Below are 14460 nucleotides of genomic sequence, written 5' to 3'. Positions count from 1 at the left end.
ATTTGGTAGTTTCCCAGCTTTTGCGCCGTGTTTTCCCATTCTAAAATGTTGAAATGCCTCTCCTAAGGCTCAGTTCCTGGCTGTAAGAGCTTTAAGCTAAACTCTGCTGGGAGTTTAGGCCCCACCCCTTTTGCCTTTGAATCTGCCCACTGCTGGAATGCAGCTTGAGAGAGCTTCTCAAAAATGGAATTTAGCCCTTGTGCTGAAAAAGGTTCAACACCCCAATATCAACTTTAGGTGGCCATTTTGTAACCCTGCAGATTGGAAGGGCTGTACAATGCCTTTTGATTGGCTGGGCTAGGAATGCCTTCATTTGGAAGCACCCTCAGTCTCAAGATAAGATTGCAACTGAATGAAGCAGTTACTGGTAGGTGTTACAGGTAATGGATTATCTCCAACATTATAGGACAAAGAAGCAATTACTGATCCCCCATTTCTGAAAACAAAAAGGCTAGCTATTACTCATGTAAGGGAAAAACTGGAGGCTAAGATTTTGGGGTCGCTGGTATTGCATACCTAGGTACACCTACTTTGAGCAGCCTCAGCTTGGCCCTGATGTTATAGGTTAGGTTCCTTTGGGGACTGTGATAAGAGTGTTCACATTCACTCAGATTTACTTAAGTTCTATAAATAAGGACTAAAAGAATGACATAAGCGTAATGTATTTATTAAAGAAAAATAAAGTTTAACAAGCACACAAACCTTCAGCCAAGCAAAGCCATACTCACACTTGTACTTTACCAGGAAGGGTGAAGGGACTCTCTCCTCCACTCCGAACCCCGGCTTCATCCAAGGCCTAAAGTATAGACCTCAGTGTATCAGGCTCAGCCCAGAGTAAAGAAGGAAGATGACCCAGATCTCTTCTGTGTACCCTCTCAAAGTTGGTAACGTCCTTCTTAATGCATATCCTGAAATTATCCTTTTCATTTGTCCACGTTGCTTCATGCGCTTATTTCATGACACATTTCCCAGAAATCCCTTCCTATTACTGATGTATCTTGTTTACCCCAAAAGGTACCTTAGCTCCCCATTTCTTTGGTCAAATGACTCCTTTCTCCTCCTCCTTTTCTTCAAACCAGTTGGAACCAGTTGCGTTCCTCAACCTCCAGATGCCCTGTGATAACCCTCATTCAGAGCCATCTCACCCTTAAAGATATATACAGTCCCACCTAATAACATATGTAGCATCAATTAAGCCCTTAATCCTCTGTTACCCCTCTAAGCATTAGCAAGCGCCTAATATACCCATCTTCCCTACTTGCCCTATTGCACATTAGCATTAACCCCCCTATACCCATATCAAACCCCTCTAAAGATACCCCTGCCTTTGATATACAAATATAGCTCGCTAATATCCTTTCACTCAGATCTGTCTCTTGCCTTGGGTGAAACTCACCTGTTCCTGAGTAGGCAGAGAGCAGAAGTAAAGAGAATCATGATAGTCTTCATAAGAGCAAAGCTGGAGATTAATTTTAGGTGGTGTAATAGGTAGTAGCAAGTGTGTTTGATACTAAACTCCATTGGGATGAAATATATATTGTACACCTTTCTTAAAAATACACCCTGCAAGCATTCACGTTTTAATTCACGTTGAGATAAAACGTGAACTGATATTGCTGGATGTCAGTGTGAACTGCAGTGCAGTAGTAAATATTTGAACATCGACATATAGATAAACTAGTTAAATCCAGTGCCAAGTTGTCACCATTGTCACAAACTTTGCAGAATGGAGTTGCTTGACTGAGTCTTTCCCTAGTGATTTGGCTGCAGGTGAAAATGTGTTCAGGATTAAGATTTCATGCTTGGGTCTCCGCTCCCTATGATCATCAATCAGCAAATGGACGCATCAAGGATCTTTTTCTTTTTGGGGTTATTTAAACATGTTGGCAGAAATACGAGAAATGTTTGATATTCCTATGTATTTCTGTATGTAGATTTTTGTTTTACTCATAAGCACGCATTCCTTTTACCTGAATATGTGTTGCAGCTTCAACTTATATTACTAATCAATAACACTACATCAGAAGTGCAGACATAAAACTCTTTTATGTACTTTCTTTCAAGGTTACCAATAGTAAACCATAGCAAGTGATTCTCAACCATTCGGCCAAGAATATTGAAGAGTAATACTTTTCAGTGACAGTATAAATGAGCAAATAAAATAGCCATGTAAGACATGCTAATGTATTGTATATGAATACAGGGTTTTTTTTAAATGCATTTGGACTATCTCAGTTTACATTAACTTTATTTAACAGATCCAGATCCAGCATCAGTACCAATACAATGTTGTCCAATTCTAAACAATCTTGCAGAAAGGAGCTCTGCTGACCTGTCCTGATCTGGAAACGAGCATTTCCGGGCTTACTTTGAGAACCCCAAAATCCACGCTGCACTAATGGCCACTCCAACTGATGCAAAAGAAACAGTGGGAGCATAGCAGCAGTATAGGATACTGCCCACTAATGTTATTGTTTAACAGCCATTCTGTTTTCATATTTCACATGCTTTATTTATTTATTTATTTATTTATTTATTTATTTATTACATTTCTATCCTGCCTTTTTTCCTCCTTAAGGAGCCCAAGGCAGTGTATATAATCTTCTTCCTCCTTCTCCATTTTATCCTCACAACAACAACCCTGTGAGGTAGGTTTGGCTGAGAGTCTGTGAGTGGCCCAGAGTCACCCAGTGAGCCTCTGTGGCTGAGTGGGGACTAGAACCTGGATCTCCCAACTGCCAGTCCAACACTCTAGCCACTACACCACTCTGGCTCTCCAAATTATCTTTAATGTTGTGCAAATTATCTTTCATGTTGTCTTAATTGCAACTGAGGGGTTTTCTTCATCTGCAGAGGGTGACTGTGACATAAGTTCAGAGCTCTGAGGGCCTTTTTCATCCCTGACCCTGCTTTATGTGTAAGTGGAATTGGGAATTCCCTAAATGGGAATTTATTTCCCAGTTTGCTCTTTTCCATTCCTCCCAGTTCGCTTGGTGGGGGGGGGGGTGTCTCCCAAGCCTGTATTATAGGAAGCAGTCTTTAGAGAAGGCAAATTCATGCCACAGAGTTTTTTGTACAAACATCCCATTTTCATCCCCACTCTGGTGAACTGCAACACCTACGCACAGTTTAGGATTCCATGGAGACACCTAGGTAAAGTAAGGTGGACCTGGCATTATAACTGTCTTGGATATGTTAACTGAGCACCACAAGGTCCATAAAAACTTCAGGGTGGGTCATCCTAGCCTAGTCAGTGATGTAACATTTCCTCATCAATTTGATGTGTTATCCTCTCATTAGGTTTTAGATGTCACCTGTAGAAACTTAAGACACTCTAAAAAGCTAAATATCAGACTGTGAACATCAGTATCACCTCAGGCAATGTTTATGTTTGCATATTGCTCAGTTTCATTTTAATGCTATAATTTTAAGTAATAAGGGGCTGATTAGCTTGGTAGTTATTCCCCGACTACCTTTGAAAATGTAACAAATGAAGAAAAACTCTAATGAAAAATAATCTGTGTATTATGTGTCTGTGAGGCTTAACTTATGATCTGTGTTCATTACAGTAAGTGACATTTTCACTGCAGTTCTACTATAAAGATTATTGGCTGGCATAGAGTGAGGGGCACACCTGAATAGACTCTCAATCAGTCTTGCCTCTATGAAAAATCGCTGAGGCCCTCTATAATATCTGTATTATTCCCTAATTAATGGTGTGTTGCTTTGTTTTGAAAGTGCTGATGAATAAATGGAGAAAGGACCCTTCTTCCAACCTCTGCTGTTTTGACACAAGCTTGTATAATATACATGTGGGTGCATCTGAGGCACCATATAAGCTGATAATGGGAATGCCTGCTAATTAGCGAACCGTTCTCAATAAACACAATTATGATATCAGGCTTTTTCAAGATTTCATTTTATGAAATGTAAAAGAAAAAGATGTGGCATGCAATTTAAAATGCGAGTTTAAGATTGGATATGAGAATTACCAAGGGATTGGAACCTGAATCTAATTACACTTGGATATCTACATTTCCGTCTTGTAAAGTTGTAAAGATGACTTATATCCCACACTCTAGGCTTTCTACCATCATTTAATGCAGACCACGATAATGAGAACAGTACTAAATCCCTCCAAACATATAATGCTCAGTTGACAAAATATATTTTGTCAGAGCTGGTATCCTTCTCTTTCAGCCGTTTTGCCAGAAAGAAATTAGTACTGTTTCTGCAGCTGGTCTTATTCCATGCATTGGTGTCCATCCATTCTGGCGAGAGCGCTTGCCAACTTTTAAATGGTTTGTTTTTGTTTTTAAAGAGCAGTGTCACTCCAATAACACATGAATTAGGCATACAGAAGAGTTAGTGTGGTGCACAGGGCCCGTGTGTTGTGTTGCACCCAGTTTCAAATCCCGCCCAGCTATGACATCTTCTAATACACTCTCTTTCTCTCAGCCTAACCTTCCTCACAAATTGTTGTGAGGCTAAACCACTGCTCTTAAACGTTTTAGGGACGGTTCATGCCAATATAATATGTAGGAGCTTTAAGTACAGTTTCTTGATAATAAAATGGATGGCCTTTTAAAATCGGACAGACAATGGCCCAGTTCACATGCTGCAACAACCATGGTTTGTTAAACTGTGGGTCATTGTGATCAAAGCAGGAGCAAGAGAGCATTCTGGCTCTGAGCTACCTGCTGAGCTAAACAACCCAGAGATGCTCTGTCCTTGGGTTGTTGTCCATGACATTTGAACCTGGAATTGTGGGTTGTTGTGGGAGGAACAACCCACACTTGTAATACATGATTTGTTCTTGGGTTATAAGTGTGGGTTGTTTCTCCTGCAACAATCTACAAGTTCGGGTGCGGATGTCATGGACAGCAACCCAAAGACAGAGCATCCCTGGGTTGTTTAGCTCAGTGGCAGAGGACGGGTGGGAGCCAGCATGCTTGCTCATGGCAACCCAGGGTTTATTTTAACCCTGGGTAGCCATGACGTGCAAACTGAGTAAATGTCTCTTTCCCCCATGTCTCTCTCTCTCTCTTTAAAGGAGGAGAACATGTAAAGGAGGAAGTATTGCTACCAAAGGAGCTACTTAGAGCAGGGAATTAGTGGAGGGAAAAGGATTTTGTATCTTCACCCCCTTGGCACTTCTCTGTTCCTGATCACCTTTCCAGAAGAAGCTTTTTCCCTATATAAAAAGGCCATTGGGGAAATGTTACATGCATGTCATATCTAGTTTGATTCTCAATCTGAAGTAATCAGAGAACTTCTCATAAAGGGTTGCTTTTATATTTTTGGCTTATGTTACACTTTGTAAGAGATGTATAAAATTATGCATGGTGTGGGGAAAGAGGATAGAGAGACGTTTTTCTCCCTCTTTCACAACACTAGAACCTGGAGGTCATCCAATGAAGCTGAATGGCAGGAGATTTGGGACTTATGAAAGGCAGTGCTTCTTCCCACAGCATGTAGTTAAACTATGGAATGTGCTACCACAAGATGCAGTGATGGCCACCAACTCTGATAGCTTTAAAAGGGGATTAGACACATTCATTGAGGATACAGCTATAAATAGCTATATATTAACTCCAGTACTGGAGGTGGTATGCCTCTTAAAACCAGTTGCTGGGGTACACGAGCAAGAAAGGGCAGTTGCTCGCATGTCTTGCTTGTGGGCTTCCCAAAGGCATCTGGTCAAGCACTGGGAAACAGGAAACTAGACTACATTAGCCTTTGGTCTGATCTAACAGGACTCTTCTTACGTTCTTACGACAGCTCTGCTGTCTGTTGCAGTGGCATTGCATAGCAGGATGAAAAGCTAAACTGAACAGAATAAGAATATATAATTAATGATATATTAATATATTAAGTATCCTATATAGGGGCAAGGATTATAGCTCAGTATTTTGTATAGTCTATCTTTGGGATGTAGAAGATTTGAATGACCTAACAACTACTATGATAAAACAGTGTCAAGATCCAGACTCCTCCAGATATTCACACCTGGTTCCCATTACCAAGATCAATGATGACACCATTTTCTTTATTTTCCCACAAGAGCCAACAGAAAAGGTTCACCATGTGCACAGTCTCCTCACTGAAACCAGTGGCATCATTTCCACTCGTTTTAGTTGAGCTGCATTTCACCCATCATCCACTGGTCAAATTTGTAGCCCTTGAACATTATGTAAGGGTGCAATCCAATGCATTTTTAGACAGAAAGAAAGTTACAATTCCCAGCATGCCTCAGGCAGCCATGCTGACTGAGGAATGTTGAGAGTTGTAGGACTTTTTTTGTTTAAACGTGCATAGGATTGCGGCCTAAAAGAATTTTCTTTGTAGTATATAGATGATTGACAGAAAACAGTGAGTAAGAAATAGAACCTAAAGAAACTGGAATATAGGGAGCTGCCTTTTATTAAGTCAGACCATTGTTTCATCTAGCTCAGTATTGTCTTCTCTGACTGGCAGTAGCTTTCCGGGATTACAGGCAGGAGTCTTTCCTAGCCCTACCTGGAGATATGCCAAGGAACTTCTGCATGAAAAGCAGATGCTCTACCACTGAACTACAACCCTTCTCCTTGACCACCTCTCATCAGTAACTTCACACTAGACATGTATCTGTTCTTCATACCAGTGATGTGCTTAATTCTTGTGGATACCAACATTACAGGACCAACCATATGTGAAGTGAGTCCTGGCCCCAAACGTACATACCTGGAGGGGCTCCAAGGAGTATAAAAGTTGGAAGTCTTTGTTGTACAGGAATTACCTCATGCAAATATCAAAATAACTTAATGATTATTCCACTTTTGCTTTATGGGCAATACGTGGGGAATCAGGACTCTAGACTTTTGAAAACATTGCATGCTTCACAATCCTTGGAAGCAAGTTCTGCTGTGTTACCTCGTTCAGTGGAACTTATTTCCTAGTAACTGTGTTTAAGATTGCAGCTGTAATTACAGAATCCAAGGGGGTTCTTTTCAAATTGTGTGATTCTTTAGGGATTCTTAGTATAACATACCAAGTATTATTATAAAGTTGAAAAGCTGTCTTCATGCTTTTCAGTTTTGAAGGACCTGCGTAGCTTTTGTAGTGGGCCTAAGGTTGAAAATCTAGGTATACTATCCTGCAATAGACAAAAATCTCATGGCATTAAGCCAATGTTGTGAAATATGTCTGGGGCTGGCCAGAGGAGACCGGCGTGTTTATCCTGCAGTCTGCAGGAATATTTTCATTTTGCTCTGCAAGTTATTCCACTTGGATGTGCTGTTATAATACCTAAAAACGGCACTTTCTCCAGGATTGAGTGTGTGGCATAACCATGCAGTGAGAAAGTAATACATTTTCCCCTAGGGAGACATAGTGGGATCTGACTATAAATAATGCTAAGGACTAAAGTTTCCTATTTCTAATGTAGGATCTTGCACTGCCACATATTCATAACCTAAGGAAAAGGCTTCATCAGCCAGTCAGTCATGTGTTTGCTACTAAAAAAACCCCACGAAAATCTTTCATCCAAAATTAGCCGAAACTAACTCATACATACACATAGGACATTTTCCCCATGTTCATCAAATCTGTACAAATGTTAAGCTTGTTCACTGTTTCTCTTTACCCTGCTCTTTTCAGAAATCATAGCTTTGCACTACTGAATGTTGCAGAGCTTAGCAAAAGGAGTTATCTGGAGGGGGTAAAAATACTTTAAAAATACATTCACATTTTCTAGCCCCTTTAATAGCCCTTTTTAAAGTTATGAACCTTAATAACACGATTTATAGCTTCAACATCTGAGGTTTTCAAGCCCTGTGATTTATGTGTTAAATCGCAGCATTTAGCACTTCGTACTTTAATTTAGACAGATCACCTATTTTCTTAAATGCTTAAGTAATGTACCAAGCTGCAGTTATTGATTCTCTCTGCATTTATTACAAAGGAGGCTGTATTTGCTCTTTCCTCTTGGGAGTGCCCCTCCTGAACTGCATGCCTGCTAGTGACAGCTTAGACCCCTGATACATAACCAAAGACCTTGCCTAATATCCTTGCAACTGCTTAGGGAATTTTTATTAAGTAAAGGCATCATTAAAGTGGACAGAATGATGAAGTTTAATGAGCATCTTTCTCCCTTATTGTTAGTTTTGCTGTTGCAGCCAGCATGCTCTCATTTGTTACCCTCAGTGGGGCAGGGTAGAGAACGTAGCAGACTCTTTAGCTAGTTGGGGGGACTTCCTTCCTCTTCTTTTTAAGATTTACATATTACATATGCTGGTGTTTGTTGGAAAGTGCATGGTTATAACCAACTCTACGTTGAAGAAACGAAAAACTGGAAAATCTTATTACTGAGGTTTTAAATGTATTTTCAGACTGACATTAAAATCCCCTAGTAAACTATTTGCCCTTTTCCTTAATGAGGAAGCTGCACCCAGCACTGTAGCTTTGGCTGCATTGTTCTTGAGAAAGATAGTGCCATTTATCAGTTATGACTGTAACACCAGCAACTTTTTAGTTGCCACGCAGGATAATTACAGATGCCTGAAAGACATGAAATCTTGGTATTATGCTGCAATCTCATTATTGCTCCGTGGAGATTTGCATGTAGCATCCCGTTTAAAAATTAACATCTCTGCACCAATTGGTGCTTGTGGAAGGAACAATTTGCATTCTTGGCTACTTTAATAATCAACCACTAATAATTGAAGCATGTAAAGAGGTAATGGAGGACCAATTAAATACTGTTAGGATTACCCCAAATGTGGCTTTATTTATAAATTAATTTTAAATTTCAGACAGTTTTGGTGTATGCTATATAGATACTGATCCTTACATGCATCCATCAGACTAAATCAGAAGATAGAATGATGTGTTGTTCCTAGCTCAGTGGCCATTCTTTTGGCCTTGCCATGCTCAAGGGGTTGATAGTGTGACCTATCAAATTGTGGCCATGCACCACTCTAAGTGATATCCTGTTCATAACTAGTTTTATAATCCTGATCTATTTTACCAGCCTGTCATTACAAATCAATAATGGCTTACTTTCATCATTGCTACCACATGATCATTCTAACATTTATGAATCTCCTCTTTCCAGAAAATTCACTGGGAAAAGACTAGATTCTATAATAAGGTGGAATTTCTTGGGCCGACCAGATGTTTGGAGACCCTCAGTTTCACTATTAGGCCCACTGTACTTTGTGGGACTGATGATATGAAAAGGTTTTGTGAAGTGGGGGTTTGGGGACAGAAACCACAGTACAGGGAGACTTGCACCACATCAATATTGGTTTAGTCCAAAATGCTTCTTGATCATTGTACCTTAAATCCATTCAAGCTCATATAAAGCTACATTTATATTTTTATTAACTTGTTCTCAAATTGTACACCCTTTCTTTTAACCTTCTGCACCTCCCTGACTTAGCAACCTCACTGCAGTGCATATCCCAGTTCCTGCATCCTGAGATTCCATGCCACGGCCCCTTTTCCTGCACACATGTTTCCTGCACACATGTATGCGCCATTTCTCTCCCTGGCTCTTACCCTCTTGGGATATGCTGTGGGAGTGATGGTAGTGGACCAACAACAAGATGGTCAGCGAAGGGCCCTTTGGGATGGGTGCACCCCCTGTTTCCTCAACCAGGCCCCAACAAAAAGCGCTACCAGGCTGGTCGAGTGAATTACTCATAAGGGAAAATGAAGCTGCCTTATACTGACCCTGTTGATCCATCTAGCTCAGGGGTGTCAAACATCTTTCAGCTCGAGGGCCAAATTCCATTTCAGAGAAGCTCTCGGGGGCACATTCCAGTGGTGGGGCTGAAGGCAAAAGAGGCATGGCTAAAAATACCAAAACATACTGGTATATTGCAGCTTAAAGCCCTTACTGCCAATAACTAAGGCTTCATAGAGGCATTTCAACCTTTTAGACTGGGGAAAAAAACTGCACAAAAGCCAGGAAACCTCCAAGCTATTGGTGGTCAGGGAAAAGGGGTAGAGCCAGGGGAAGGGATGTGGCCATCTGGGGACCCTAGAATGGCTGGATTTGGCTCCTGGGCCTAAGGTTCTACACCCCTGATCTAGCTCAGTATTGTCTGTCTGGCAATATCTCCCCAACATCACAGGGACAGGTTTTTCCCAGCCCTACCTGGGATTGGATTTGGGACTTCTTTTCATACAGTGAATGTGCTCTACCACTGAACTACAGGCCCTCTCCATCCTCCCTACTTCTGGCATGTTACTGGATGGTAATAGTAAGAATAATAATTTATTCTGGGTGGCTAGTGGGAAGAAGGCCTTTTCTTCTGTGGCACCCCAGCTGTGGAATGAGCTTCCTAGAGAGGTTCTTCTGGCACTTATGTTGTACGCTTTCAGGTACCAGGTGAAGACCTTTTTATTTTCCTAGCATTTTAGCACTCTACTCTTTTAGCTCTGCTATTTTAAAACTGTATTTTAAATCTCTGCATTGCTGCTAGGATTTATTCTGCTTGTACTTTTATACTGTAGTTTTAAGCTTTCATATTTTATATTATTTTATGCTGCGCGTTGTGGTTTTAATGTTTGTGAACCGCCCAGAGAGTTTTGGCTATTCAGCGGTACATCACGCCGGGGGCTGCCTTTAATCAGGTGAGCCGCCGTGTTCTGCACCAGCTGTGGCTTCCGAACCATCTTCAAGGGTAACCCCACGTAGAGTGCATTACAGTAGTGTAGACGAGAGGAGACCAGGGCATTTACTACCGATGGGAACAGATGGTCGGGAAGGTAGAGGCGCAGCCGCCGTATCAGATGGAGTTGGTTCAACGCTGTCCGGCTCACGGCTGACACCTGAGCCTCCATGGACAGCTGGGAGTCTAAAATGATCCCCAGGCTGCGGACCTGGTCTTTCAAGGGTAGCCGTACCCCATTCAACACCAGGTCAACATCCCCCAACCTCCTCTTGTCTCCCACCAGAAGTACCTCAGTCTTGTCAGAGTTCAGCTTCAGCTTATTCCTCCCCAGCCAGCCATTCACCGTCTCCAGACATTTGGACAGGGATTCCACATCCAACCCTGGTGAAGATTTGAATGAGAGGTAGAGCTGCGTGTCATCCACATATTGATGACACCGCACCCCAAACCTCCTGATGATAGCCCCCAGCAGCTTCACATAGATGTTAAATAGCATCGGGGAGAGAATGGAACCCTGTGGCACCCCACATGTGAGCGACCATGGGTCTGACACCTCCTCTCCCGGTGCTACCCTCTGGTACCTGCCGGAGAGGAAGGACCGGAACCACCGTAATACAATGTCTGCAATTCCCATCCTCTCCAGGCGGTCCAAGAGGATATCGTGGTCAATGGTATCAAAAGCCGCTGAGAGGTCGAAGAGAACAAGGAAGGAGCATTCACCCCTATCCAAAGCCCTCCTCATATCATCCACCAAAGCGACCAATGCCGTTTCTGTCCCATGTCCAGGCCTGAAACCTGATTGAAATGGATCTAGATAATCGGCTTCTTCCAAGTGTGCCTTCAACTGCATCGCCACCACACGCTCAATGATCTTGCCCCAAAATGGCAGATTCGAGACTGGGCGAAAGTTGTTCAGAACTTGAGGATCCAAGGAGGGCTTCTTTAAGAGCGGTCTTATCACTGCCTCCTTGAGAGCTGATGGCATCGCTCCCTCCTCAAGGGAGGCATTCACCACCTCCATGATCCCCTCATCCAATCTCTCTCTGCAGCTCACAATGAGCCAAGATGGGCAAGGATCAAGTAAGCAGGTGGTCGGCTTTACAGATGAAAGCACCTTGTCCAAAGTTTAGGGATCTTTTTCTCCCTAGACACACGAGGCAACCTCCAAAAAGGCACTTTGTTAACAAAGCAAGTTTGCATTTGCATCCTGTTTGTCTTGAAGGCTTTTAATTTTGGCTTAAGTAGGAATTACTCATAAATTATCCATTAATTGCTCTCTGGTTTTCAGTGTAAACCCTTTCAGCCTTATAGTCTATTTAGCTTTCCTGTGAGTGCCAGCAATCTTAATTGTAGGATACTTTGTCAACATTTAATCAGGGGTCTGTATTAATGTGGCATTGATGTGTTGGTAGCTCTCTTCCTACAATCCATCATGTGTGAGCAGCCAGAGAAGAGTTTGACACTGTTGCTCTGTGTCACTTTATCAAGCCCTCGAGTATTCTGGTTCAGCAGCAAGCTCACTTTCCTTTACATCAGCACTCTATCTTGCCAGTTCAACCCAATTTTTGTCAGTGCCTCCAAAGGTTAAGAATGTAAGGAGCTTGGTTTTGTTTTGTTTTTCCAACAGCTGTGTAAAATCTCTTAGGCCTTGGTTTGGATGTAGTTGGAATTTCAAACCATACAGAACTGATCATTTTGAATGAAACTACGCTCTTGCTTTTTTAGAGGAAATGTCTTACATGCTGTATTTGAAAGCTTTGAGTTCGGTGATTGGACACCAACAGTCTTTGTGTTCTTTCTTTGTAGCCTTTATGGCAGACACATGCAAGCAAACCCCGAACCTCCAAAGAAGAACAACGACAAGTCCAAGAAGATCAGTCGTAAGCCTCTAGCTGCCAAGAACAAATAAACCACACGGCATATACCATTCTTTGAAAATACTTTGTCTTGCATGTAATTTTTTTTTTTACATATTTACCAAAAGAAAATGTTATTTTATAAAATAAAAGCAAGAATATGTTTTTTTATATCCACAGCTATTCACAAATTATAAACCGACTTACTTATTGGAGGGAGCAATCCTATGGCCGCTAGACCGCGGCTAGACGGCCATAGGATATCTGGTTTTCTGGGAACCAGCCTCGGAGCCCGCACTGTGAGGTCAGTTCCCGGAAAACTGACCTCCCCCTACTTCTGCGCTGCCTTGGAAGCCCCGTCCTCTGCGCTCGCAAGAGGAGCACAGAGCGGCTGAAAAGGGGTGTTCTGGGGCAGGGAGAGCGTAGCTGCATGTACAACACATCCGACGTGTCGTACGGCAGCCTCCTTCCCTGCTCCATGTTTCTGCAGCTAGACAGCCGCCATCGGCTGTCTAGCCAAAAAAGCAGGGCAGGAGGAGCGCGGAGAGAACGATCATCTCCATGCTTCCCCTGTCCTGCTTTGGATAGGTGGTCACCTCCAAGTTCAGAAGTGGCTGCCTATCTAGTTAGGATTGCACTCTAATCCACTATTATAATCGTTACCAATTACTGCTTAAATCATGTAGCCATTTAATCTACCATAAGCCATTTTATATGCTCTTGAAACATGTATGAAATGTCATCTTTTTGGCTTAACTAATTCACCCAGCTGCCTACACTTTATTGCTGCACCAGACCATGTATCATTCATATTTTATGTAATACTTTACATTTGTTAATAAAAACTCTTTTTCTACCATATGTTGCTCTCTCCTCTCCATTCCTTTCCCCCCCTTCCCTAGATATTTTAGATTATTTGATTTCTTTCTGAGAAAGTATTTTCAATTATATGTGATACGTCTTTGTGAGTGCATTAAAACTAAACTGGTGTTGAGTAGGCAAACACAGTTGCAAAAGAAGTATTCTCGGGGGACATGTAAAGCTGGCATTTATTTATTTCTTTAATCAGATTTATATATAGCGCTTTCCACAAAAGTATAAAAGCGGTGAACATAAAATGGAAAGGAAAGGTTCCTCCTGAGCAAGCGCCGAGTCATTGCTGACTCCTAGAGAGATGCCGCTTTCGCTGGCATTTTCATGGCAGACTATAGCAGGGTGGTTTGCCAGTGCCTTCCCCAGTCGTGACTACCTTTCCCCCAGCAAGCTGGGTACTTATTTTACCGACCTAGGAAAGATGGAGGGCTGAGTCTACCTGAGCCGGCTACCCGAGACCCGGCTTCCGCTGGGATTGAACTCAGGTCATGGGGAGAGTTTCGGTTGCAATCTGCGCCACACAAGGCTCATGCAGAAAAAGGAGCAAACCCAAATTATAGTCCTGGCTGCCTGAAAAAAGAAAGCCAAGTTAAGTACTGATGGCAGCAAGGTATCACTTCTCTTGGCATTGTCTTCTAAAATAAACAGAAGTGGATACCCAACAACATCCATTTCCATACAGGCCATGTCAGAGTTGGGCTTGATGTTTCGGTGCATAGTGCGTTTCCCATCCCATTGTTTAGCACAACTCACAGTTGGGGCCGTCTTATGCATTTCTCCACCCATGTAAGCAGGCACCAATGACATAGACCACAGGCAGAGAAACCTACAGTGGGTGGATCCAGATTTATGCCGGATTCACTGTGCTGATGGAAGTGGACTTCCTCGCCCCCTCCTTCCCATAGCAACCCCTCCAGACCCCTGAAAATGGTACTCCTAGAGGGACACTGCTTACGCTGGTGTTTTCATGGCAGACTATAACGGGGTGGTTTGCCAGTGCCTTCCCCAGTCATGACTACCTTTCCCCCAGCAAGCTGGGTACTCATTTTACCGACCTCGGAAGGATGGAA

The 14460-nt window shown here is 42.4% G+C and overlaps 1 protein-coding gene across 1 annotated transcript in view; it reads left to right on the top strand.

Annotated features, from left to right (window-relative positions):
* The window catches only part of RSU1 (Ras suppressor protein 1), a 101087-nt gene extending 87709 nt beyond the window's left edge, over nucleotides 1-13378 (top strand). The window contains exon 9 of the mRNA XM_084858992.1: nucleotides 12468-13378. Within this exon, the coding sequence (XP_084715118.1) occupies nucleotides 12468-12570 (103 nt within the window). The 3' untranslated portion in view covers nucleotides 12571-13378. The remainder of the gene's footprint in view (nucleotides 1-12467) is intronic.
* The last annotated feature ends 1082 nt before the right edge of the window (nucleotides 13379-14460 follow it).

Source organism: Heloderma suspectum, chromosome 5 (genome assembly GCF_057233095.1).
Source record: "Heloderma suspectum isolate Gila_16-S chromosome 5, 16-S_ref, whole genome shotgun sequence".
NCBI lineage: Eukaryota > Metazoa > Chordata > Lepidosauria > Squamata > Helodermatidae > Heloderma > Heloderma suspectum.
The sequence above is the reverse complement of the archived record's forward strand: the minus strand, read 5'-3'. Positions and strand labels throughout refer to the sequence as shown.